The sequence below is a fragment of the Ursus arctos genome, unplaced genomic scaffold (assembly GCF_023065955.2).
Source record: "Ursus arctos isolate Adak ecotype North America unplaced genomic scaffold, UrsArc2.0 scaffold_30, whole genome shotgun sequence".
Lineage (NCBI taxonomy): Eukaryota > Metazoa > Chordata > Mammalia > Carnivora > Ursidae > Ursus > Ursus arctos.
The window spans coordinates 23,567,205-23,593,393 of NW_026622986.1; the positions used below are offsets into that span (position 1 = coordinate 23,567,205).

General features: G+C 42.2%; 1 protein-coding gene across 1 annotated transcript in view; it reads left to right on the forward strand.

Moving 5' to 3' along the window:
• FAM107B (family with sequence similarity 107 member B) overlaps positions 1 to 26,189 on the forward strand; it is a 233,574-nt gene that overhangs the window by 91,576 nt on the left and 115,809 nt on the right. Inside the window, exon 2 of the mRNA XM_048219328.2 lies at positions 12,407 to 12,467. Coding sequence (XP_048075285.1) covers positions 12,407 to 12,467 — 61 coding nt within the window. The remainder of the gene's footprint in view (positions 1 to 12,406; positions 12,468 to 26,189) is intronic.

The window sequence follows — 26,189 nt, forward strand, 5'->3', positions numbered from 1 at the left end:
AAAAATTCCCCAATTACAGGCTTTGGAAAACTTCTGGGTTGGTGAACACATCTACCTGCCGGGAGGGTGGTACACCCCAGCTGCATGGAGACAGAAGTTCCTGCACTCAGGACCCTTCCAGACTGTGCCCTATGTACCTCTTCCATCTGCTTGTTCATGTATATCCTTTAAAATATCCTTTGTAATAAATTGGCAGTAGTAGGTACACTGTTTTCCTGTGTTCCAGGACCCCTAGTTAATTATCAAGCCCAAGGTGGGCATTGTGGGAACCTCCAATTTGTTACCAAATTGGACGGAAGTTGTGGGTAACCTGGAGACCTGCTAGTGGAGCCATTCTTGCGGGGTCTGAGCCCTTAGCCTGTGGGATCTGTGCTAACTCTGGTTAGTGTTGGAAGTGAATTGTGAACACTGAGCTGGTGTCAGAGAATTATTCAGTGTGGGAGAAAACCCACACACCTGGGTCAGAAGTGTTGTAACTGTGAGCAGAGGAAACAGTGCATTTTCCCTAGACAGGAAGATAATGCTCTGCCTACCACACAAAGTTATTGAAGGAGTCAAACTGTGTATTGGACGACATTCTATAAATTGAGAGGTACCAGTTGGACATGAGGTATTACTAATTTTGTGAACTAATGCGGAGACAGAATAAAAACTGGTACCCCAATTTCCAACAGAAATTCTCCTTCTGTCATTCACAGTATATGTATGAAATCCTTTTGGTACATTCTCTCTCAAACGTGTATCCTTTTCCAGGGTTATTTAGCAGTGTGCCTTCCAGTGCTTGAAACCACATGATATCCATACATAGCTTTCTGGAGCTCCAGTATTACAGAGGGAAAAAAAAAGATTTTAGAAAAACTTTTTCTTAAAAAAATTTTTCATTTATTTATTCATTTGTTCACCGTGTTTATAGTGTGCCTATGGAGTAGAATTAGATGCTGTAAGTAGCTGAAGAGTTATAGGGTTCTCCTGTCACTCATTCAAGCTCTGTAGTACACATCTGTATGCAGGATGTATAATAATCCTCAGCTAATCAGGGTCTTAGCCTACTCGGGCAACTATCACAAACTACCATGGACTGGATGGCTTAAACAATAACCATGTATTTTTCACAGTTTGGAGACTGTGAGTCCCAAATCAAGGAACCAGCAGATTTGGGATCTGGTGAGAGCCTGCTTCCTGGTGCATAGACGGCCTTCTTCTCACTATGTCCTCACAGGTGGGAAAGGCAAGGGAGCTCACTGTCCTTTTATAAGGAAACTAGTCTCTTATAAAGGTTCCACTGTCATGATCTAATCACCCCTAAAGGCCTCACCTCCAAATATCATCATCTTGGGGTTTAGGATTTCAACATGAATTCGAGGAGGGCACAAACATTCAGTCTATAGCAGCATGTCCAGTCCCCCAGCTTTATCCTTCCATCCCCTCAGGAGTCTGACAGTTTAGTTTATTTCAAATATTTTTCCAGTCATTATGCAACTTTAAATTTTGGACAAGTGTACTGAATTACAGCCATAAAGATTGTGTCAAACTTTCTTATGCTCCCGGTTCTGAAGTTTCCACCATGTGACAAATGTTGTTTTGTTCTGTGGTTTTCTTGGCCTGGAGCTCTCTAAACCTTGAAACACACAATGGCACCGCTTCAAAAGGGCCTTCCTTAACCAAGAGGAACAATTGCTCATTCTTCTGCAGTGTTCTTCGTTAAGTTCTTTCTTAGCCAAAGTTCTCTTCAATTAGTCCTTCCACTAAGTATAGCTAGTCAATAACTAGCTGTCCTTTCCATTTAAGATTAAAATTTCTAAAAATAACACCATCAAGAAGCAAATGTGTGGTACTGCTGAGAGACCAGGGGCCCTGACTCAGGTAGATGGTGTGAATTCTTGCCCCCATTTAAAACATGCATCCTCAGACGAAGTCCTCAACCTGTCCGGGCCCCATCTGTATAATGGGGATACAAATATCAACATTGCAGTATCCCTGACATGCTTTCCAGTCTTGTCTACAGGAGCACCCCCATGTCAGGGACCCTGTGGCCAAACTCTTTTGACATTCCATGGTCATCCTGAATATTTATGTCTGTTCTACACACCCTTCTGCAATGTAGTCAGATTTGGTTTAATATACAAATAATGTTTTTTTTCCCTCCCAAATCTTTGAGTGAAATGATGCTCCAGAGAGAAGTTTGCATGCCTCTAGCAGGTTACAGCATACTTCCAGGATGTACCTCTAGTTTAGAAGTGTGTTTTATAAGATGATACTGAGGGCTGAAAATATTCAGCAGGTATACATCAGTAAGAATGTGTTGGCTATTCAGATATTAAAACACCTTTGTATTAACTGGTATATAACTGCTCTCCAACCCGTAAGTGGCATCCATGTCCCACATCACCTCTTTCCTTGATCCCTGAACTCTGTACAGTCCAGGAACTAAAGGGTTAAGGCCTGTCCCCCAGGGTCCTCCGGGACCCTTGCCATTCTGTTTATCTGGTAGCTAATCCATGTGGTTAAATATTTTGACTATCATCTCATATTACACGTAACATACATGAAGCTCCTGGCCAATGCTGGGCACTAAGAAAGCAGTAGGTATTTTTAGTCCTGTGGCTTTGGAGAATTCAGCCTAGAAGTATATATTTTCAACAGGAATGTGGCCAGTATCCTTTCCTCCCCTACTTCAGGACACAGCCTTCCTTCCTTTAGGGAACTGTGCCTTTCTGTTTTCTGAGGTCTTGTGAGGCTTCCAATCACAGTAACCCTCCCTCTGGCAGCTCTTGGAATGGGCAATAATATGGGTCTGGAAAATCATAGTCCCCATTCTCTGATAGGCATGTTGCTGAGACTGAGGATAAGTATGTGAACCAAGATGGACCCATCAGGGTCTTCCCCTAGAACTCTGAATGTGAATGCAGGGACTAAGGTACTCCTTGTCCCCCTTTGGAACTGGAGCTGAAAGGATATGGCCCCAGGGCTTCTGGTGGCCTTGGCTGTGAAATGAAGTAGACTGACAAGTGACACATAGACAGAAATGGACAAATGGAGAGACATTAAAAGAGAGGGCTCCTATGATATTGTCTGAGCACCAGGCCAAATTTCCATCCTTTACAACAGTGATTCTCACACTTGGGTGTATCTCAACATCAAAAGGAGAGCTAATCAAATCCACTTATTATGATAAAAAATAAAATGATAAAAAAGATAACCTATGGAATGGGAGAAGATATTTGCAAATGACATATCTGATAAAGGTTTAGTATCCAAAATGTATGAAGACCTGATATAAATCAACACCCAAAAACCAAATGATCCAATTAAAAAATGGGCAGAAGACATGAACAGATATTCCTCCAAAGAAGACATACAGATAGCCAACAGCACATGAAAAGATGCTCAACATCACTCATCATCAGGAAAATACAAATCAAAACTACAGTGAGATATTACCTCACACCTGTCAGAATGGATAAAATCAACAACACAAGAAACACGTGTTGGCAAGGATGTGGAGTAAAAGAAGCTCTTTTACACTGTTGGTGGGAATACAAACTGGTGCAGCCACTCTAGAATATGGAGGTTCCTTAAAAAGTTAAAAGTAGAACTATCGTGTAATCCAGAAATCACACTACTGGGTATTTACCTAAAAAATACAAAAACATTAAGTCAAAGGAATACATGCACCCCTACATTTATTGCAACATTATTTACAATAGACAAATTATGGAAGCAGCCCAAGTCCCATTGATAGATGAATGAGTAAAGAAGAGGTAGTGTGTGTGTGTGTGTGTGTGTGTGTGTGTGTGTGTGTGTATTATATATATGGAGTATATATATTGGAATGGAATATTACTCAACCATAAAAAGAATGAAATCTTGCCATTTGCAACAACATGGATGGAGCTAGAGAGTATAATGCTAAACAAAATAAGTCATTCAGAGAGACATACATACCATATGATTTCACTCATATGTGAAATTTAAGAAACAAAACAAATGAGCAAAGGGAAAAAAGAGAGACTGACAAACTAAGAAACAGACTTTTAACTACAGAGACCAGATCCTTGCCAGAGGGGAGGAGGCGGGGAAGATAGGGGGAAAAGGTGAAGGGGATCGAGAGTGCACTTGTGGCGATGAGCACTGGGTAATGCATAGAAGTGTTGAATCACTATATGGTACACATGAAACTAGTATAACACTGTATGTTAACCATAATGGAATTAAAATTAAAAACTTAATACAAAATTTAGTATATGTTAAAAAGAAAAAAATAAGGAGTTATTAACATGAGAAATTTTAGTCTGATTGTTAGGGAACTTTCCAGACAGTGAAATGAACTGAACTGTAACCATGTATGTAAAGTAAATTAATGAAAGTCCTTTGTATATGACATTTTGGAAACTGGCAAATACGCAAGAAAATGGATTCACTTGGGGATGTCAGATGACTCCTGACATCTTACCATCTGCTCTGTCATCTTCAGGGATCTCTTTAAGGACCACAAAAGGAGACAAAAGACCAGATTTTTAAAAGCATTTGTCAGAGGCGCCTGGGTGGCTCAGTCGGTTAAGCATCTTGACTACTCTTGATTTCAGCTCAGATCTTGATCTCAAGGTCATGAGTTCAAGCCCCGCACTGGGCTCCATGCTGAGCATGGAACCTATTTAAAAAAATAAATAAAATAAATAAAAGCATTTGTCAGTATTTATCTAAACACAACTAAGCAGTTGACTATGGTCCTATTCATGGAAACAGTGAATGGATACAAGAGCGGACACAAAACTGTCCTTACGTAGTTGGACTTCGCAAGGAGTCACTTCCCTAAGAGAAAACCATCAGCCACCAACATGTGCCAGGCACTGCTCCACTTCTCACCCACTAGCAAACTCACCATCCCACAAGAAGATGCAGGCACAGGTGACTTCAGGAACTTACTAAAATCCCACGGCTGGTTAAGTGGGTGAGCTGGGATTTGTATCTCATTCATCTGACTCCAATGTATGTGCTTTCCCACTGTGATTAAACACTGTAAATAAAGCACTAAAAAAAAAAAAAAAAAGGAATCCAGAGGCCCAGTCTTGTCCAAGTGGACAAGGGCCGGATCTTCCTCTGTATTTTTGCCATGTCCTCCAAGTAATTTGGATATACACCCAAGTCTGAGAACTGTAGCTTTACAAGCATGGGATCTAATACTTTCTCTCTCTCTCTCTCTCTCTCTCTCTCTCTCTCTCTCTCTCTCTCTCGGCTTAGTTTTCCTATAAGTAGAGATGAAGAAAAGCACTTAGCACTCTAGGGCCATGAATGAACCAAGTCTCTGATCAGTGGACCAAGTCTCTGATCAAGGTCCCAGAGCCTCCCCGATCTTGGGTCTCTTAGTGAATTGCAGTGTTTTCTCCTGAGGAATATCCTCTGTGGCTCCAATGGCGGCTGGAGCAAGATGCTGCAGTGGTTGGGAATGACACCTTCTGTCTTCTTGGGCTCTCCTGCATCTACAGTTATCTGAAGGGCATTCCATGGGCTGCAAGAACTTAGGGGCAGCTGAAACTAATAGAAATTTGGCAGAGGAATATAGAAATAAATAATAAAGCACAGAATAGGACAGAGGGCCACCATTCATCATAGCTCCTTTTCTGCTTTTTGCCTCTGCTTCTCATTGAGTGTTGGGTTCATTCTCTTGAGCTCTGTCAGGGGATGTGTCATTAGTTCTGAGGCTCCTTCCTAAGACTGTAAGACGTCCACCAACCAAGCTGAGAAGTCCCAACCAAGTCAGGATAAGTAGCCTAAATTAGGTTATATCCCCTTGCCTGGATTAATCCTGTGGCCGGGAGGTGGCAACTCTTATTGGAAGGGCTGCTAGATGAGCAGAGATCACCCCATCTCACATTAAGTGCCTAGTGTGACATTCTTATATATGTCACCTCATTTAATCTTTGTAGCAATCCTGCTAGGACATCAAGTGATGGCCTTTACGTTTTGATGAGGAAACAGAAGCTCACAGAGTTCCTACAAGGCAGAGCCAGGATTGAACCCTGGTCTCCCTAACTCCAAGGCCCACATTCTTCCACCACCCTGTGGGATGCCAACGGGCTTTGCTTCTGTCTCCACCCACTTGCTCTATAGTTCTCAGCACATTTCAGAATAGTTGTATCTGCTGCCTTAATTCTTTAAAATGACAACTACATACCATGTCTTAAAATTGACTGGATTCTTCTGCCACCTAAGCTGTGTACTGGGGTCCAGAATCACTTCTCTGAAGGCCCGAAGACTTGTTTAGAACTTTGGAATTATGTGCTTGCCCACCCAGAAAGAGGAAGTTCAGGACATGGCTGAGCCTACTTTATTTATAGTACCCTTCCCTCTCTCCTAAGTGCTAATCAAGCTCTTTCTTTCAGGTTCTAATATTGAGATTCTCTGTATTCATTCTCCTACATGATCTACACACTACACCACATGAAGAGGAGGGGAGGGGAAGGGAGAGAAAGTTATGTGTTAGAGTTAGGATTTTTCTTTCCCTAGGAAAATTAAAAGCAATGTCATCTGTCTCTCCTGTAGTTACAAGTTCCTGGAGGTCCAAGGTCATGTCCTATTCACTGTCGTATTCTGCACATTTTCTAGCATAATGCCATGAATACAGAAGTTCCTCAGTAAATGTATATTGGTTTAAAGTGAATTTTGCAAGATTCTACATATAGTCAGGAAAGAGCTTTCGGTGGATGACCTCCAATACTCTTCTTAGTGGACAAAAAAAGGACATACACACCAATTATTAGTCTACACGGGGGGAAAAGGAAAGGTGCACAACATATATTCCCTCTGCAGCAGGCATTGAATAGATGCTTTACATATATTATTTTATCCTCACAGTAACCCATGGATATTATTATCTCCATTCCAGATGAGGAAATTTAGAACAGGTCATTTGGGGTGTAGTACGGAGAGGTGGTAATGAGCATAGACACTAAACTCAATTGGGTTTTTTTTTTTTAAGATTTTATTTATTTATTTGACAGAGATAGAAACAGCCAGCGAGAGAGGGAACACAAGCAGGGGGAATGGGAGAGGAAGAGCAGGCTCATAGCGGAGGAACCTGACGTGGGGCTCGATCCCATAACGCCGGGATCACACCCTGAGCCGAAGGCAGATGCCTAACTGCTGTGCCACCCAGGCACCCCTCAATTGGGTTTTTAAAAAAAGAATTTATTTATTTGAGAGAGAGAGAAAGACGGAGCGCACAAGCCAGGGGGGAGGGGCAGAGGGAGAAGCAGGCTCCCTGCTGAGCAGGAACCCCCCCCACCCCCCCACCCCCATGCGGGACTCGATTCCAGAATACTGGGATCATGACCTGAGCCGAAGGCAGGCCCTTAACTGACTATACCACCCAGACGCCCCTCAGTTGGGTTTGTCTTCAGGCTCTCTCGTTAGCTGTGCAACTTGGGGGAAAGTTCCTTGATTTCTCTGACCTCTTTAAGTTTCCTCATCTGTAAAATGAGGACACTAATATTTGCTAAACAGATCGTAAAACTCTTAAAGGCAATGCCAAACATTAGAAAGTTCAAAATGTTACTTTAAAAACACTCACACATAATTAGAATTTACTTTTATCATTATACCATATTTCTGAAGCTCTTTCAATGGATCAGAAACATCTAGAGTTCATTTAAATAGCAGATAGCAGGGACACACTCCAATTAGGGTCACCAACTCATCTTAGTTTGCCCAAGACTTCCTTGGTTTTAGTGCCAGAAGTCCTGCATCCTGGAGAACCCTCAGTCCCAAGCAAATCGGGATGGTTGGTCACCCTAAACCTCATACTTAGCAAATCAGAATCTGGGCTAGGGCCCAGACATACATGGTTTTAACAAGGGAGAGGCATTAGTATTAAGGAGGGAGTTAAGTATAATGGTTTACATCATGGGATTTGGACCTAGGTAGACCTGGGTCTGAATCCCCTTTTGGCACTTCAAGGAAATGTTACTTTGGTTGTGTTGGTGGGTTCCTGGGAAGCTGACTCTGAAATGGAGAATAGCCCATACAAGGTTTATCAGGGAGTGCTTTGGGGATCAACCCCTGTGGAAGGGAAGAGAAGGAAGCAGGATTAGGCAGAGGGGGACAAGGGGCTACAATGAAATTTCTCAATGAAGGCCTCACCAACCTCACAGGCAGCTCTGGGAGTTAGGAGGGCCCTTCAGAGTTGTCTTGAGATGGGTTGAGGGAGTCAGGCAACTCTACCTTCAAGTCAACAAGTCCAAGTGCCACCTGCGCTGGCAGCTCTCTCCCAGGATCCTCACAGCTGAGTGCTGTCTATTAATAACCACTTTTCCTGTAGCTGTGACAATAAATCTTTCAGTCTTGAAGGGGTCTCTAGGCAGCACATCACAGTATCCACTACAGAGTGAATGAGCCCCGATGAGCCTCTGTCTCTCCAACCATAAACCAGGACTGATGACAATAAGGTCATCTACCTCCGGGAGTTGTTGAGGAATAATGAGCTCTACGCATACAGCACAATTTGACACATTGCAAGCCCTCGAGAAATGGTCGCTGACTGTACATCTTAAAGATTGAATGGGGTAGAGTTTGGGATGGAGATGGGGGCTGCTTCAGGAAGGCCTTCTTGAAGGAACTTCCCCCCTGATCTTTGTTATCAGGAGGGACAATGCTTGACCTTTTATTGTGGGATGTATTACAAGGTTAGACATTAAACAAAAATGTAAAGTAGGCAAACAATTGAATCCGTTCAACAATTGTTTAACAAGCACCTGTTGACAAAGAGGGTAGAGCATGAATGAAATTTGAAGAGGAAGCATAGTTTTTGGCCTGGAAGATCGTATAGTGTAGTGGGATAAACAAGGTTTAGATACTGGATTCCATGGGAAATTAAACATGTATTTATTAGTAACAACGCAATTCAGTAAGAGAGACTCTTGGCACTGGAATATGGTGAGGGTTGGATATCAGTTTCTAAAATTTCCTCCAATAGGAGACTCTTCATATTCATCAAAATATGGACTTAGATGTTACTAGAGAAGTTGAAATGAAAGAGTTACATTTTAACACATTAATTTGTTGAAATATTTTTTGGGGGGGATGTTGAGCCTCAAAAACATTCATGGCCTATGGTCCAGAATCCTACCCTTGAAACTTTAATCCAAAATAATTTGAAATAATGAAAATCCTTACATTGAAAGATGTTCTTTGTAGTATAGTCCATAATAGAGAAAACTTGAAGACTCCTCAAATGTTTGGTGACACAGAAACAGTTATTTAAAATTAGAATTCAACTTGCTTGGGAAGGAATGGTTATATTTGGGATCCATTTTCCAAACAAAGGAAGTTGAGGCCAAGAGTTAGTCATGTACTTGGTGCAACAGGTGGAGACAAATGGGACCAGATCTCCTTAATTCTTGGTCAAGAATTCTGTTTTTCTTTCAAACTATGATTGTGTTTCTAAACTCTGTTTCCTAGGGTGAAATGCCAGCTTCCAGTGTTGCAAAACTATGAGGCCAAGTTAAAATGACTTGAAGTATGTCAGTGAGGTCATATTGTTAATGTTTTAACTAATTAGTTAATTTTTTATTGTTTGTTTTGTTTTTTAACTATTATTGCTCAAGCAATGAAGCCAATGATCAAGGCGCCCTACTCTGGCTTCCCAGAGCTGAAGTGTATCAGCTGGTTCTGTTAGAAGTGACAGAAAACATGACAGAAATGGGTTTGTTCAGTTTTAATTTTTTTTTAAAGATTTATTTATTTATCTTGAGAGAGAGAGAGAGAGGGCACCGGGGTAGGGGCAGAGGGAGAGGAAGAGAGACTCTCAAGCGCCTCCACACTGAGCACAGAGCCCAATGCAGGGCTCAGTCTCACCACCCTGAGATCACGACCTGAGCCAAAACCAAGAGTCCACAACTTAGCCAACTAAGCCACCCAGGTACCCCAAAATGGATTTTTATTTTAAACATCAATACATTTTTTAAAAATGTATGAATGTAATAGCTGACTTAGGCTGAAAAGTCCAAGGTTGAGCTTGCTTCAGGCATGCCTCGATTTGGGGCTCCAATGATATCACTGGGACTCGGTATCAGTCCATCTCTTGGCTCTGCCTTCCTTTGTGTGGATGGCTGTCTCAGCTACGGGTGACAGCAGCAGCTTCAACCCTCATAGTTGTTTCAGGTTTCAGTGAGTAAGAATAGGAGTCAAGTTCACAGACGTCCAGAGAAAATCTCTCATTAGCCCTGATTGGGTCACATGACTACTCTGAACCAATCACAGGAAAATGCAGTGGACTGCCGGGGCTAGCCCTGGGTCACATGACCACCCCTGGCGGTGGGGAGGGAGATGTATGTGGCTCTCGGCTGGTTTCAAGGAACCACAATTGGTTAAGAGTGGGAATGGATGACTTTAAAGAGGAGATCAGGTCACACTTACTAGATAGAGTGAGTGAGTGCCAGGCAGCAAAATCAACAGATGTCTACTACAGTTGGACTGTTGTCATTTTATTCTAGCTTTGCTGGGAAAAAGCCAGTAAGAACAAACTCAGCAAATCACAGACTTGCACTGAAGAGAAGAAACACAAGAATCTAAGGAGCTCGGTCTTTTTTCTCTAAATGGAACATAGTTTACACTATCGAAGACAGATGCTTGTTTATTCTATGCCGAGAGCTCTCCAGCCAAGAGGATTCTAAATATCCTTCCATCTGCAGATCATTCCAGGGCTTTGCAATTTTTACTATTTAATGAGAAAATTGGGGGAGGGGCAATTTAAAATAAAATAATAAATATGTCTGGAGGAAAGCTAAAGAGCTACATTATTTCACAATTCTGGAATTCAGAGCAATAAAAAGTAAACAGTCTTATTGGCTCAAAGGAGAATCCAATCCTTTCATCTATGAAACAACTTTATTTCGTTATTTGGGCATCTCAAGAGACTTCCCTTGTGGCTGTATTATAAGGTAATTCCTTGTGTTTTCATTATATACTGTCCTGTCGGGCCTTGTGAAACAAGAAATTATTTGCTGCATTTAGTTTCTGTATAATGGGGCTTTCTATCATTTACATGTCCTTTGGTATTGTATTAATTCACATCCTTTTTAGAAATATAATTTTGGAATCAATTTTCATTAAAAATTTCTTACAACTTGTAAATTTGAGATAATTGAACTGAAGGCTTGTTTACCATGCCAATACTGTAATGGGTTTTAGAAGTAGGACAAATTTTTGGAACTGGTCTCTGATGAACATTTGAAAGAGGATTTTTGATCTCTGGAAAAACATTTGTTCTCAACACAGGTGAAATCAACTCCCCTGTAAGTTGGTACTGATGGCGATTTAAAAGAAACTGTTCTTTGTGAATTGAAAAGAACACTTCTTTATCTTACTAACCAAGTTTGAAGAGTCTGGTGGATTCTCATCTGGGTGAGATATTACTTAGGAAGTACAGACTTAGAACCAGTTGCGGGGGGGTGCTCCTACAGTGGATAATATCAATTTTTTAGTTCATTTGTTCCCCTTTGCTTACAGAGTAGCCTCATTTACCATTTATGGAACTCTACCCTCCACCTCACACCCCCATGCTTTATTGTGGTTCAAAACATCTTCTATTGGGCTAAATTCTTTGAGGAACAAAGTATGTGCAGAAAGTGTGCCAGTCTGGGAAGGAAGCTGAGTAGGCATCTGCCTGCTGTGTAATTGAAGTGATCTTGCATAGAAATTAAGGTCCCACAGAAATAGCCCCTACGAGGCACTCAACAAATATTTGTTCAGTGAAGAAAAGAATAAACGAAGGAGTCAGCATAAAGTCATCTTGTAGACAAAATTAGAAAGGCACTGTGTAGACATTCCTCTTCATTTTCTTCCCTCACTCCTAGCTGGGTCTACTTTATCAATGCTACAGGAGTCACAATTGTCATTAAAGAATATCATACCAGAGCTCTGAGAAGAATGTGTTCACTCAACTTACCCAGAAATCAAAATAACTGTGAATTGCGATAGAATTTTCAAAAATACAATGGATTAGCTCTTCAAATCATGAAAAGTAAAGCATAATTATCTCTGTTACACCACGCTGGCAGAATTTCTGTCATATGGAGGAACCCACCGCCCCTATGTCTAAGTAATTGATGCTCTCAACCATTTAGTCACAAAAGGCCCCTGGATTGTACTGCTTCAGGGACAACATCCATAGACACTTCCTCGTGAATGACACCCTGGAGTTTGTAACCCAGCGCCACGGTAGTTATTCTACTCAGCATCTTCTGTTGAATTTGTTGCTTGTCCAGAGATTCAGTTCATAAGGGCTTGGTCTGGTATTTTCAGATCTAGACCTCATATTAATTCAGCAGGTTTGCAGAAAGCATTGCTGTAAATTAATGCATCTTTTTACTTTCTCCCTATTTTTCTGGTTTGTGGGACTGGAACTCAGGAAGAAGAGGAATCCCAGGAAGAACCTAAATGCCTCAAGTTGGGACAGAAGATGGCATCAGGTAGAGTACATTCAGTGCAACACCTCCTTTTCTGGGCTGCTGTTGCTGACAGCAGGGCTTACAGCGTCCAAAAGCTTTGCATATTGCACAAGAAAGTCTGTGTATTCCAAATGATTGGAAACACGACTAGAAATGTCACTGGTAACGGATTCCAGGCACGACATCTAGGCAATCTGGTTATGATGCAGAAACTAGCTGCTTCTCTTCTTTCTTTTATTGATTACAGTTCTTGATGAACAAATACTTGCAATGAAGTAAATGATGATAATGACGAAGAAATTTCAAATTTGGGAATACTAAAATAAGTAGTGTAGTTGTTTACTGAAGTATTTATGATTACCTTGGAAAATGTTATTTAGATGCATTTGTTAGGTTTCTTTTTATGTTACTGTATAGTGAAATATGCAGCTTTGCTAAAGCTATTTACCCATAATAGGACTTTCTATGAGATAATATGGAAAGAAACAGTGATGAGTGAATTTGTAACTTAGTTTTTGACTATGATCAGTAATGATAATGACATGTAATGGCCATAAAAATAAGCATTAGTTGAACAGACCTAATAATAATGAAAACAATATCTTAATGCTCTCTGCTTCTATGTCCAAATGGCTTTCAGTTTGGTGTTTTAGATGTTAAGGGGTTAGAAGAGGGCTCCAGATGTGTTTGCTGCTGGCAGAGGCTCTTGTTCTTGTAATTTAATGGAAATCATGGAGCAGAATTGAGAAAATGGAGATAGTAATGAAAAAAATACGCAAGGGGGGGGAAGGTGGCACGCTGCTCTGATATAGATGGAGAAAGAATTAGCAATTAAACAGCTCCACCATCTCCCTCTATACCTCTCCCAAGTGTCTACTCCCGACAATAACAAACATTGCTTTACTTTGGTGCCTCTCCCTAGGACACTGTCCCGTTGTAGATCTTAGCATGGCTTGGCTCCTTCTCATCAATCAGGTACCAGCTGAAATGTCCAGTCTCAGAGACTAATTTGTCATTCTTTCAAATCACTCTTCATCTCATTGCCAGTTTTATTTGTTTCATAACTATGATTACAATCTAAAATCATCCTTCCATGGATTGGTTTGGTTACTTATTGTCCCCTGGAGAGCAGAAACCTTGCCTATCTTGTTGAATGATATCTTAGTACCTTGGACAGTGGCTGGCACCTAGTAGTCATTCAGTAAATTCTTACTGAGTCCTTTGTGTCCGCTATAGCTAGGCATTTTCTTTCTCTGTGTAATGAAGATGCAGGTAAGGTGGATTTGATGTGGCCAACTCTATGACTATTTTAGACTTCTGGCCTATAAAAGAGAATAAGACATGACCCTTGCCTTCAAGAAAATAAATGTCTAAGGCATAGATGTGTTTGGAACATGAGAAATAATGTGAAAAGATTGACACAACCCAAACAACCCTGGGAGTATTGAGGAAGTAGAATTTAAGACGTTTCCTTGAGTTGATGTTGCTCACAAGGAGATTTAGAGTTGTTGTTGTTGTTTAAGATTTTACTTATGGATTTGAGAGAGGGAGAGAGAGCAGAGGAAGAGGGAGTAGCAGACTGAGCACGGAGCCTGAAGCAGGGCTCAATCTCACGACCCTGAGATCATGACCTGAGCTGAAATGAAGAGTCAAACACTCAACCAACTGAGCCACCCAGGTCCCCAGGAGTTTTGGAGTTTGAAAGTGGGGGCATAGGAGAGCAGAGTTGGAGCTTGCATATTATACCCCTGAAAATTGTTCTGCATGCCACTTTTGCACATTTATTCTTATTTTTCAGTTCCTCAGCTAGAGAATACTGGACTAATGGCCATTGCTGGGTTAATGCAAATTTGGCCAAGAGATTTGAGTGTCCCAGTTGCTGATATAAATAGTATCATTTGCTCTCTTGGCAGAATGCCCACTAGATTTTGAAGACATTGAAAGCCATGATTATCCCACATGTTGTGAAGACACTGCTACCACCAAGGCTTTTCCAAGACATGAGTTGACTCCAGAAGGTCCTACTGTGACATCTCTCAGTGAGAAATCAGGGATCCAATTCTCAAACAGTCTGCTAGCATCCTAGATCTTTAAGCTGTAGGAGTGTGTGACTAGCAATGTAGTGTAGTGGTAAAGATTTCCCTCCACAGTGCATTTGGAGTCAGAGATTCCAACGAACATAATTCTGCAGAAAAAGGGACACCACTTAGTTAGAAATCTATAATCCCAATTTCTTTGTGATTGAATTATATGGCTTTAGATTTTGGATTATGAATAAATGGCTTATTTCTCTATTTTTTCAAAAACACCTAAAAATCCCTATTCTCTAAGTAGACATTTCAAACAGAAAAAGCAAAAATTTCTTACTATTTCTAAAAAGTGCTTGGGTTCACTGACTTTGGGACTTGCTGCAAAGTCCCCCTGTATTCAGGATTTACCCCCAAACATGTGTGTCTACACTGTGGCATTAGTGTACTTGTGTGTCTAGTTTTAACCCATTTAGTTCAGATCTACTGTGTTTATTAACCATCCTTTGAAATCCTGTTTCGTATTAAGTTGTGTCTGCCAGGTTATTTGAAAAGTATGAACACGTAATACATTAACTAAGAAATGTTTATTGAATACCTACTATGTGCTAGACATCGTGCTAGGAATTATGCTATATTAAGAGTGGCGGCTGGGACAGATGTGACTCCATGTATCATGGGGCTTATAAGAAAACGAGAAATGTAGCCATTAAACAAATAAAAGGAATATGTAAATTATAGAGAAATTATAGCCTTAGACAAGTAAAATATAAGTTACAGAGAAAGCAGGGTTCTGTGGAAGTCTTGCCTTTAGAGCTTATAGTTAAATAGTGTCTCTAAAACATGACCACAGAGAACAAAGACAACAGGTAGGATACAGTACATGTTAAAACACAGGCAGGAGTGGAAGGATGAGGAACCAAAGAGGTAAGAGAAACTCAGTTTGGGGCATCCAGGAATTTATCCAAGGGTTTGTGGCATATGGGCTGGGTCTCAAAGGATAGATACGAAATCCTTTTGTGAAGAAATACACATTACCCAGGATATTTATGAAGTGAAAACCAAATACTATAAATTGAATCTAAAGTCATATCTATTTGGTATCTGGCCCCTTTTTTGGCTGATGACTGAATCCTTAAGCATCTGTTACTTTATCCTGAGGCCTATAATTTCTACTTGCAGGGTCCACCCAAAGGCTATGACAGGTTAATTGGAAGTGTGCTTAAACTTTATCACCATCATTACCTGTCCTTTGCTGTCTAATAATTCAGTGTCTGTACATTTGAGGTTTTTTTTAGTAAGTGACCTGCCTGTAATAGACAGAACCCTAATACTTACTCAGAATCAGGTGGCACTTCCCCTTGACTTCATGGATCTATTAGCTGAGGGGATAAGATAGCCCATTTATAATAAGTCCCTTTTAATGCACTATACCGTGAGTTGCTGTCAGCTGGTGCTTTATTTCAGCACGACCAGTGCTAGGCAGGTTCATCATCAGATAAAATCCACCTTTGCCTCCAGCCTGCCCTTTCTGTGCCCTGCCTCTCCTCAGTGGGGTTCCCTCCTCACTACCTTCCGTCCCCAGCTTTGCTACCATCAAAGAACATGCACTCAGGCATGTACGCCTTGGTAAATAATTAATTTCAATCATATGTTATGCCTCTTCTCCAGCCTATTGGTATTCTAAGCTGCAAATCCACCTATGAAATGAAAAAATTCGGTGGCTGTTAAAGGGATTTTAAACATTAGCAAGCAGGTGATGAAGAGGGGACCTTTCTTCTGCATCTGGTTCCCTGCTCGGCGGGAAGCCTGCTTCTCCCTCTCACAATCCCCTTGCTTGTGTTCCCTCTCTCTCGCTGTCTCTCTGTCAAATAAATAAATAAAATCTTAAAAAAAAAAAAAAAGAAGAAGAAGAAGAGGGGGCTTTCTGGCTGTAGTCACAACGTGTGGTTAGCCACTTTCTTGACCCGAGTAAGGCCCTGAGTCATGGGGACACTCAATGAAGATTCCATCCGTTTCTGTGTTCTTTAAAAACGGGTTATGTTTGTTTACAAGTAGGGTTAGATCGTTTATCCAAAGGTGCCATTTTGGAGACATCTTGCATCCTTCTCCTATAACATTATTCTTATAACTGCACAGGGAAAAGGAAGACTGAGGTAATGGACCTATGAAAAATAGTGATACGTGGAAGTACTGTGAAGGAAAGATGTCCACACATAAGAGTTCTTTTGAGGTGGCTGTGAAGTTATCTGAAAAATAGAGAAAAAACAATGATACTTTACTAATAGTGACAAGAAGGAGGCCATAGTTCCAAACAGAAGGATCTATATGTCAGCAAGAAGGCATAATTGAAAGCCTGACAATATGACCCTCTGGAGATAAGCCAGTTATTGGAAGTAGCCACGGACAGGGGAGGAGTTTGCATGTTCTCACCTGGGTTTATGCCTCATGTCTCAGCAGCTGCCACATCAAATTTGGCAGACATTTTGGTCTGCATGGCCCATGGGGCCACCTGCTCCTGGGTCTTTCTTTCTGTAGGTTTTCTTTCCTTTTTGCATCGCCATAGGATGTGTTCCTTTCCTAGAGCCTTTTGTGGTTGCCCTGACTTGTCATTTTAGAGAAGTTTTGTGCTGAGGCTTCATTTAATCTCTTTCTATTCCACTAAAAGGCCCTTGGAACAAGCCAAATGCCACATGTACTCACGACAGCCTGTAAAAGGCATCAATGTTGAACGAGGTTAAAACTGATCATTACCTTTTTGGTACAGAGACTTAGGTTTATAAGCTGATATACAGAAACTACAGATCCTGCCCAAACTAATCTTATATCTAGCCAAATGAATAGAAATTATGGAGTACCAGTTTTGATGGAGAGAGAGGGAGGTATCTCCATTTATTCATTCATTCCCTGTGGACAGGGCGACAGATGAATGGATGGGCCAGCTTCACTTTCTTAGAGAATATTTTTTTTAATGAATTGCACCCTTTCTGGTGGCTATGTTTCAAAAATAAAGTAAAATGTGTTTTTAAAATGTTGGCTAAATCTTGCCATTTTTCTTGCCCGTGCATTGCTTTAGACGCAGGCCAAGTATTTTGGAATGCTGAAACAACTTTCAAATGCGTTTAAAATTCAAGAAGACTTTGCAGAATCGTTTTTATCTTCTTGCTTGCCCTTAGCCTGTGCTGTTGGGGCCCCATGATTGCCACACTCTGATCGTAATGGGAGAATCTTGTAAGTCGACGCTGTTTTATGACAGTCAGAATGTTTCACTGGAACGCTCTCTTTTTGCTAAAGGTCACCTAAGGCTGCGTGAGGCCCAGCACACTTTCAGAGTTGGCTGTCTGTGTCATCTGCGTTTAGTCAAGTCTTCATTTCCTGTGGTTTGTACGTTTCTTATGTGTGAAGTAAACCCCAAACGGTTAAAATTCTTCAACTAAAAATGAAAGCAATCGGGACAAAATATCTGTATTTTTGTAACCTTTGTGAGGAAGTGAGACCAGGGTTCCACTGAGCAGCTTCTTAAGCGACATGATGTCGCTATGTGTGTGTGTGTGTGTGTGTGTGTGTGTGTGTGTAAGTGAGGCTGGCCCCCCGCGGGGAGGTGACACTTCTGGCTGGGAGACTTGGGAGGTGAGAAAATGATCTATTCTCTGGTAATTCAGACAACTAAAGTGTTTGCTTTTACCTTCGTATCATAGTAGAAGAGTCAAAATGAAGTCTCTACCCCAGCCAACTGTATTTTTGTCATACCCTACTTTGTGCAAAAAAAGTGATTTATCTTCCTCACCGATTTTTCTGAGGCCCTGGCCAAAGAATGAACAGAAAACTGTTCAGGTAGGGAAGTTGGAAAACAGAAGGTGGTGGACTTCCTTTATCCTGAGTTTACTTTCTTTCCATCCCATTAACCTTAGAACAGACCGTCTGAGGTCCTAGGAGGCCTTTTATTACAGAAAATGCTGCTGAGGACTGTAGAAGTCTTCCAGCAAGGACCCGATCCCTAATTTCTATATGGGATGGATATCTTGCTCTGCATGGTCTGGGTGGCTTCCATGCCTACCTGCTGTCAGGTCTCTGCCCTCAGCAAGGCTTTCTCTGACACCCTGAGCAGAATTGCAAGCTATCCTCAGCTCTTACTTCCTTGCCCCGTCTTGTTTGTATGAAAACCACTTACCACTCTGATGCACTGTGTCCTTTCCTTGCTCTTTGCATGTGTCCCCCCTAGAGCGTAAGCTCCATAAGCTCCACGAAGGCAGCGGTGTTTGAGCATTTTATATGCCACAGTGTACATGGCAAATGCCTACAACAGAGCCCTATGGACAGGGGATGCTCAATAAATATTTGTTGGACAAAGAAGGAATGCATGCTCTTCTCTTTTCAACTCTCACTAAAGCAATTGGCTCAACCAGAATCTGAACACGGAGTATCTTTTTCTATTAGGGTTTTCACCCAGCTCCCAGCACAATGTCTGGAATATGGGAGAGCTCAAAATAAATGGTCAGTTGACTAGAGTATAAATGCATGCATGAACGACCGAGTCTGGTTTTCAATACAACTTGTGATATAAAAAACTGTTGTTCAGTTGGGGCTTTAACAAACATGAAGAGAACCACGCTAATCCCTGGGGAAGTCAACGTCATGGGGAGGGGGAAGAGCACAGTTAGATTTTCTTCACTGTTAAATCAGTTGGCCATGCCCTCGAATCCAAGGAGATGCTTAGGGTGGGAGTAGGGGTAATATTTGTCTTTAGCAGGACAAGGTAGCAAGGGTGTTATTTCACGCAGGAAGGAAGACTTCCTGGCCTGCCTGCTAAAGATGTACCAATCTGCTCCTAGCTCAATTGTTATTTTGCATTGAAAAGGTATCAGACTAATGAAATCCGGTTTCCAAGTTCTCAGCGCTGTCCTTCGCAACATCTATTAAGCGGTATTACCACCCACAGCTCTGAAACCACACCATCCATTCTCCTCAGGGTCACCCAGAGAGCAGTTTCTGGTTTTTCTCCTCTCTCCATGGGCAGGGAGCTAATCATTTTCAGCTATCAGAATGAATTCTCAACATTTTCAGATTTTTTTACTCAGGGAATTCAATAGAGCACTTATTGTTCATCAATGAGAAAACACAAATACATAAAAATGAGAGTTTGATTTAGTCCTCTGTGTTCAAGGTACGCCTGATGTGCTGTTTACTGACTAGGCACCTGTTTCTTGAACAGGAGCGGAAATGCGCCTGTGCAGCAAATGCTTGGTTTAGCTATTGTGTCCTTGCGCCACGTGAGACCCCTCGGTAGCTCTGTCGAGTACTACTCTTCATCCAATCCTAAGTCCTCTTAGCACCCCCCTGGAGGCACAGGGCTCCCCAGAAGTTGATCCAGGTCATAAAATGAATCAGTTACTAGGAACGACATTTTCAATGTGGCAATACTTGGAGCAGAGTTGTCTGATTTGTGATTGTGCGCGCGTGTGTGTCCCGCAAGACGTTTCTATGCTATTTTATTTTCTTCCATTATTTCCTTGTTTGTTTAAAATTTGTTCTCCAGCCTTTGTAAGAATGCCTTAGGGCAGAAAGCATCATGAAGGCAACACTAATAGACAAAAGCAGCAATAATGAAGCAGCATTTGGGTTAAGTAAGCAAACCGGTAAACTGAGGATCTTGAGGGCCTTCGAGTGTTTCCGTCCTGGAGGAATCTCTCTGTCCGCTTCCCCTTCGCACTTCCCATCCCTGCGCAAGAGTAGAAAGCTGGAGCTAGAGCCGCGTGCTGTGCATTGGGACGCGCAGCCCACTCTCTCCCTGGGCGGTGCCCCCCCCCCCCCCCCCCCCCCGTTCTCGGGACGCGGACAGTGGAAATCATCATGCGCAGGTTCCAGCTGGTCATTGTCACAAAGGCCCTTCGGTGCGAGCCAAAAGGGGAAGTTTCTGCATCTCAAGGATTGGTGGTGGTGTTGCTCTTGTCGCTATGTACCCGTGTTTCCCTGCACACATTTAAAGGAACTGGCTTTTGGGTCCTAGGGGTCCCCGGAAGTCAGCATCTTTATTCCCTCGCGCCCACAGCTCAGTTCAACTCGGCTTCATGGCCATCATGCCCTACTACCCACTTAGGTGATTCCTGGTGGGTCAGCCACTGCTCTAGAATTTGTGTACAGGAGGAGCATAGCTCAAGCCGTATGGTTGAAAAGACAGTCCGGGACTGGTCCTCAAGTTGTTTTCATACACACTTCATTGCGAAAATGTCATTGTGCAGTTAGGGGAGGCAGGACTGATGAAGCTGGAGGGTGTGGCGGCCGCCATGCATGCCCCCCTGCTTCCGCTTCCGTGGACACTGGCCCCACTTCCTACACCTGCAGGTGTCGTCCTCAGGCTTTCTCTTCCAGAACCTGCTCTGACCCTTCTCAGGAGTAGCCCTCAAGCAAGCAGTGCTGGGACTGGTGAATGAATACCTCCGCTTGAGGGCCCCTTGGGGAGGCCAGCTGTGGGGCACATGTTCTGCGCTGGTGCCCAGACTTGCCCCTGAGGGTTAAGCCATAGAAGTAGCTGGCTGCTCTCCTTCCTGGCTCACCACCCCACTGCCCCCCTGCTGGTCCCCTCACCCCCACATAAACCACTTCTGGGGGAACCCATAATCAGAGAGGGTCCCTTGACACCGTCACTGCATTCAACATGCTGTAATATGTTCAAAAGAATCAATGAGCCTGATTGGGATCTCAAAAAAAAAAAAAAAGCCACTTTGAAAAAATTTTTTAAAAATGTAAATGCAAAATAGCTGCTCTGACCACTACCTTATTAACTGGTCAAAATAGTGGCAGTCCTCACCTTCTTAAAAATTCTCCAGCCTTTTCTGAATGCAGCATTCTGGCCTTACCCATTGATTGGGGGATGTTAAATGACTACTAAGAGGGAACGAGACTTTTCCATCTTGACGTTGGCTATCACAAAACATATTTGCTTAGAGACTGCCATATTGTGACTCATTTTAAACTTGCTTCATATGAATTGAGGAGTGGATTTGAGTCACACAATCATTTATGTTTGAGCTCCAAACATGAGCCCTAATGTTCAGCTTAGTTACTGATTGGATCTGTGTGAACTTGAATAGTCATTTACCCATTTCGAGCCTGTTTTTAAAAACAGCTTGGAAAAGAACGCCTCTGGATTCCTTATCCTTCATCACAGAGAGATGATGAGAAGAAGAAACCAAAACCCATGATAGTAAAATGTTAATGAATTTTCTGTAATGCATTACGGCTAAGGATTAGTATGTAGTCTGTGTTCCACACAGATATTCAAAAACAGTGAGGGATTCTGAAACCTTGAAAAATGATTTTCAACATTTTAGGACTGATGTTACCCACAGGGCAAACTCAGATGCATTTTGTTTGGCCTGCAGTCTTCCAAATTTTACAAAATTGGTTGCCAGTGTTTAAAATCTGGAAAACTTCCTGTAAAAATCTAGGTTTCGACTTCTCTTGAGAAAGTGTAAAAACTGATAAACCAGGACTGCATTCCTCAGTGATAAAAAATAAATATTAGTCAGCTGGCATCACATCCCTGAGAGGTTACCTCCCCATTCTGCCTGTGTCTGAGGAGCAGGTGAGATGCGTGGGGCCGTTGCTATGGAAACAGGAGGAACCCCTCGCTCTGCATGGAGCTGGTGAGCACTGACCTCCACCAGTGATCTTTACTCTGTTCTCTCAAGCTCCCTGCAGTTGCTTTTTCTTCTGTGTCAGAGGCTAATGTTCCACTCTTCAGAGGCTTCTCATGATTTCAGTAATGGAGGACTACACACGTTTCACAACTCAGAGGGGTACCACCAGGAAAGGGGACCACTTCATGAATGGGTGTGACTGAACAGCCAGAAGTGTAGTTCCAGCTCACACCTTAGTGACACAGGACGTTGGAGGCCTAGGAGCAGCGATGGGACCACAGCTGCTTCCCTAAGCCTTTCCCTTTCACGGAAACTAAGGGGTCACTGTGTTCTCACTGAGAGGGCCGCAGCAACGGACTTCTGTTTCTGCTCTTGCTCAGCAAAACTGATGTATTTGCCTGTGAGCATTTGCCCGTCTGGCTGTGTGCCTGGCACCTTTTAGATGGATTTTGATCAAGCATGACTCCAGTGTGTAGAGTAATCATGGAAAATTTCAGCTTTCCTATCCAAGGAGAAATGGACAAAAGGGACAGAATGCCCTTGGCTTTCTCCAAGCTGTAGAAGCAGAACCAGATCAAGGACTCAGAAAGTCAGGGTGTGTTGGGCAGAAACCCCCTGCTAGTCTGGCCTTTGTTGTGAATATTGTGGCATCAGATCACTTCATTTGGTTACATGGTTAACTGGTCCGTGTTTTCAACAGGATGTGTGGAGCCTGCCCTCTCTGCTGGGTGCTGAGATAGGGCCCCAAGTCTCGCCTTGGTTTTATGCCCTCAACCCTAATAGGTATGTTTCAGGCTTAAACAGTTTTTCTGTGCCCGCATTCTTTTCATGCCTGTCCTGCTCTAAGTGGGTCCGCAGTATGTAGTTCTCTCCAGCCATTTGAAAAGGCTTCAAGAAAATGGATCGTTGTTTTCCTTCCTTCAGGTGACAATTTTCTCTGCTCCTTACCACTTACCACCCATTGATTGGATCCTGAGTCCATCCGGTCCAGCTGCTATCTTTGATTTGAGCATATTCAGGAACACCTTATCTGAATTGTTCTTTTCTAACAACTGAACGCAAAACGTCTGGTGGGCATGCTTGCCAGATACTCTAACAATAACACTAGCTAACGTTTATTAAGTCCTTGCGTGCAGAGGCGCTAAGTGCCTTCCATGAATTTCTTAGTTAATCCTCTTAATAGCCCTATGGGGTCTATATCATCCCCACTTGGCAAATAAGGAAACTCAACCTTAAAAAGTTAATTCATCCCAACATAGGCCCAGTTGAGTCCAAACTCCTATGCTCTTAACCATTCCAGCAACCCTGCAAATACCAGTATGTCTTCTGGACAGAGTTGAGAATTTCTGAACAGTACCATATGGAGAGGGTAGAAACTATTTGCTCTGATTTGAGCACATTTATCAGCAGGGATCTAAGATCTGGTGCCCTTTAAAAAGGCTAACCCTCCTGGTTTCCTGTAAGGAGGGCATGTGGGCGTGGGGCAAGTTCCTGGAATCTGCCCTGGGCATATAGTCATTGAGATGATTGAGATGAAGTAAAGAAATGAGTTTTTACTTTTCCTCCCAAGATTTGGTGAAATTCAGTATCTCTGTTTTTAATCTGCTTCACTCTGTTAGGAAATTATGTTGAAATCTGGTAGAATCGAAGACAAAAACAAACACCCTCCAAACTTGGCTCTTTTTCCAACGGTATGATTTCTGTTTATGGTGTCACCCTCGATCTTGGCCATCAGCTTCAAGGTCATGTTGGATTGCTTCTTTCCACTTAACCTCTATATTGAGTTTCTTTGCAGTATTTCTTGTATCTGTTACAACTTTTCCAGCCCTGCTGTCACACTCCAGTTTAGGTTATTATTCCTGCCATGCCCAAACTATTTTAATAGTTTCCTAACTGGCCTTTCTGCATCTAGACCTTACCTGCTCTTATCCATCCTACACACCATTGTCAGAATACCTATTCGTCTATTATAATTGTCCATAGGCTTGTTGAAGGTCAAATTCTGTATTCTTGATGAAGTCATAGAGTACATACAGAGAAGTAATCTCTCCAATACCCCTCTTTTGGCCCATAATTTACAATTATGTGTGGACATGTCTTATCTCTGCCAATTGTTCATTCAATATTTCTCTTCTTTAGCCGCAGGATCCTGATTTTCTTGGGTGCAGTTTAGGCCCAGCTATAAAACTACATTTCCCAGCCTCCCTTACAGATAAGGCTGGCCAGTGGTATATAAGCTAAGTTGTCAGGGGATATCTTCATTTGGTTCCCCCAGAGGTAGATCCTGGGACAAGGATTCTCGCACAGCTTGTTTGGAAGAGATCCCAGGAAGCCCAGATAGGGGGGAGGGGAAGAGAAACAGCCTAAGGCAGGCAGTCAATCAAGGGTTGGTTATTAAGAAAATAATCCCTTTTGGTGACTGGAGTTTCATCCTACCAGGGAACTATGGGAAGTACCTCAGGTGCTGGCAGTTTCAAGTTGGGACAATGTGTAAGATGGTAAGAGCACGGGAATGTGGCTGGGTTATATTTTTAATAGACTTTATTTTTTTTTAGAGTAGTTTTAGGTTCACAGCAAAATTGAGCAGAAGGTAGAGATTTCCCATATGCCCCCACTTCACACATGCATAACCTTCTCCGTTATCAACATCCTCCACCAGAGGGGAACATTTGTTACAATTGATGGCCTCACATGGACCTATCATCATCCCAAACTCCATGGTTTACATTAGGGTTCACTGTTGGTATTGTACATTCTATGGTTTGGACAAATGTCTAATGACATGGATCCATCATGCAGAGTATTTTCACTGTCCTAAAAATCCTCTGTGCTCTGCCTCTGCATCCCTCCCTGCTCTCCAACCCCTGGTAACCACTGACCCGTTTACTGTCTCCATAGGTTTGACTTTTCCAGGCTGTCGTATAGTTGGAATCACGCGGTATGGAGCCTTTTCAGACCGGCTTCTTTCACGCAGTAATATGCGTTTAAGATTCCTCCCTGTCTTTTTATGGGATAGCTCATTTCTTTTTAGTGCTGAATAGTATGTCATCGTCTGGATGGATCACAGTTTATTCTGAAGGATATCTTCATTGTTTCCAAGGTCTGGCTGTTATGAGTAAACCGCAATAGACGTCTGTGTGCAGGTTTTTGTGTGGATAAAGTTGGTGGATAAAGTTTCAGCTCCTTTGGGTAAACACCAAGGAGTGCAATTGCTGGAGGCTATGGGAAGGGTATGATGTCTTCCATAGTGGCTGAACCACTTTGCATTCCCACCAGCAATGAAAGAGAGTTCTTGCCTGTCCTCATCCTCACTGACATGTGGTGTCAGTGTTCTGAATTTTGGTTACTCTATAGGCGTGTGGTGGTATCTCGTTGTTGTTTTATGACTGGTTTTTTTTTAAAAATAACGTTTCATTTTTACTATGAGCATATTTACTTATTAAAAATTTAGTCATGTAACAGAGTAGAAAAAAGCTAATGATTTGACGTTAAGTGAACAAAGTAGGACATAAAATTACGTACTACAATGACAACTACAAAACACAAAAACTGATGCGCAGCTTTACAAAATAGAGGAAAAAATCCAGAATGCTCATAGTAGTTATTCACTCTCACCGCCCTAGCTCCTAGTGTAACAGCATGCAATAAGTATTTGTTGTTTTTCAGTAAGTATTGGTATTAGGGACAAATTAATCCATTTTTCCAAAATTGCTCTAATAAGGTGCTGTAATTTTTATAATGAAAAAAATGTAACTATATACAAATAAGACTGATTTCACACCCTTCAAACAATAACCTGAGGAGGGGGTTTTACATTTTTCATGGGAAGATGTCAAATGCTGTGTCTACTACTGTGGGGCTTCTGGAAATCTCCCTCAGGAGAGCACACTCTTCCCCTCCTTCCTGTCTGAAACATTGGCAGGATATCATGGTGGCCATCTTGGATCACAGGGTGACTTTGAGGATGAAACCATTATCAAAGGATAGTGGGGGCAAAACAGAAGCTTGGGTCTCTGGTGACCATGGGACTCCATACCGACGCTGGACTGCCTCCCTGTAGGCTTCTTTTATGTTTA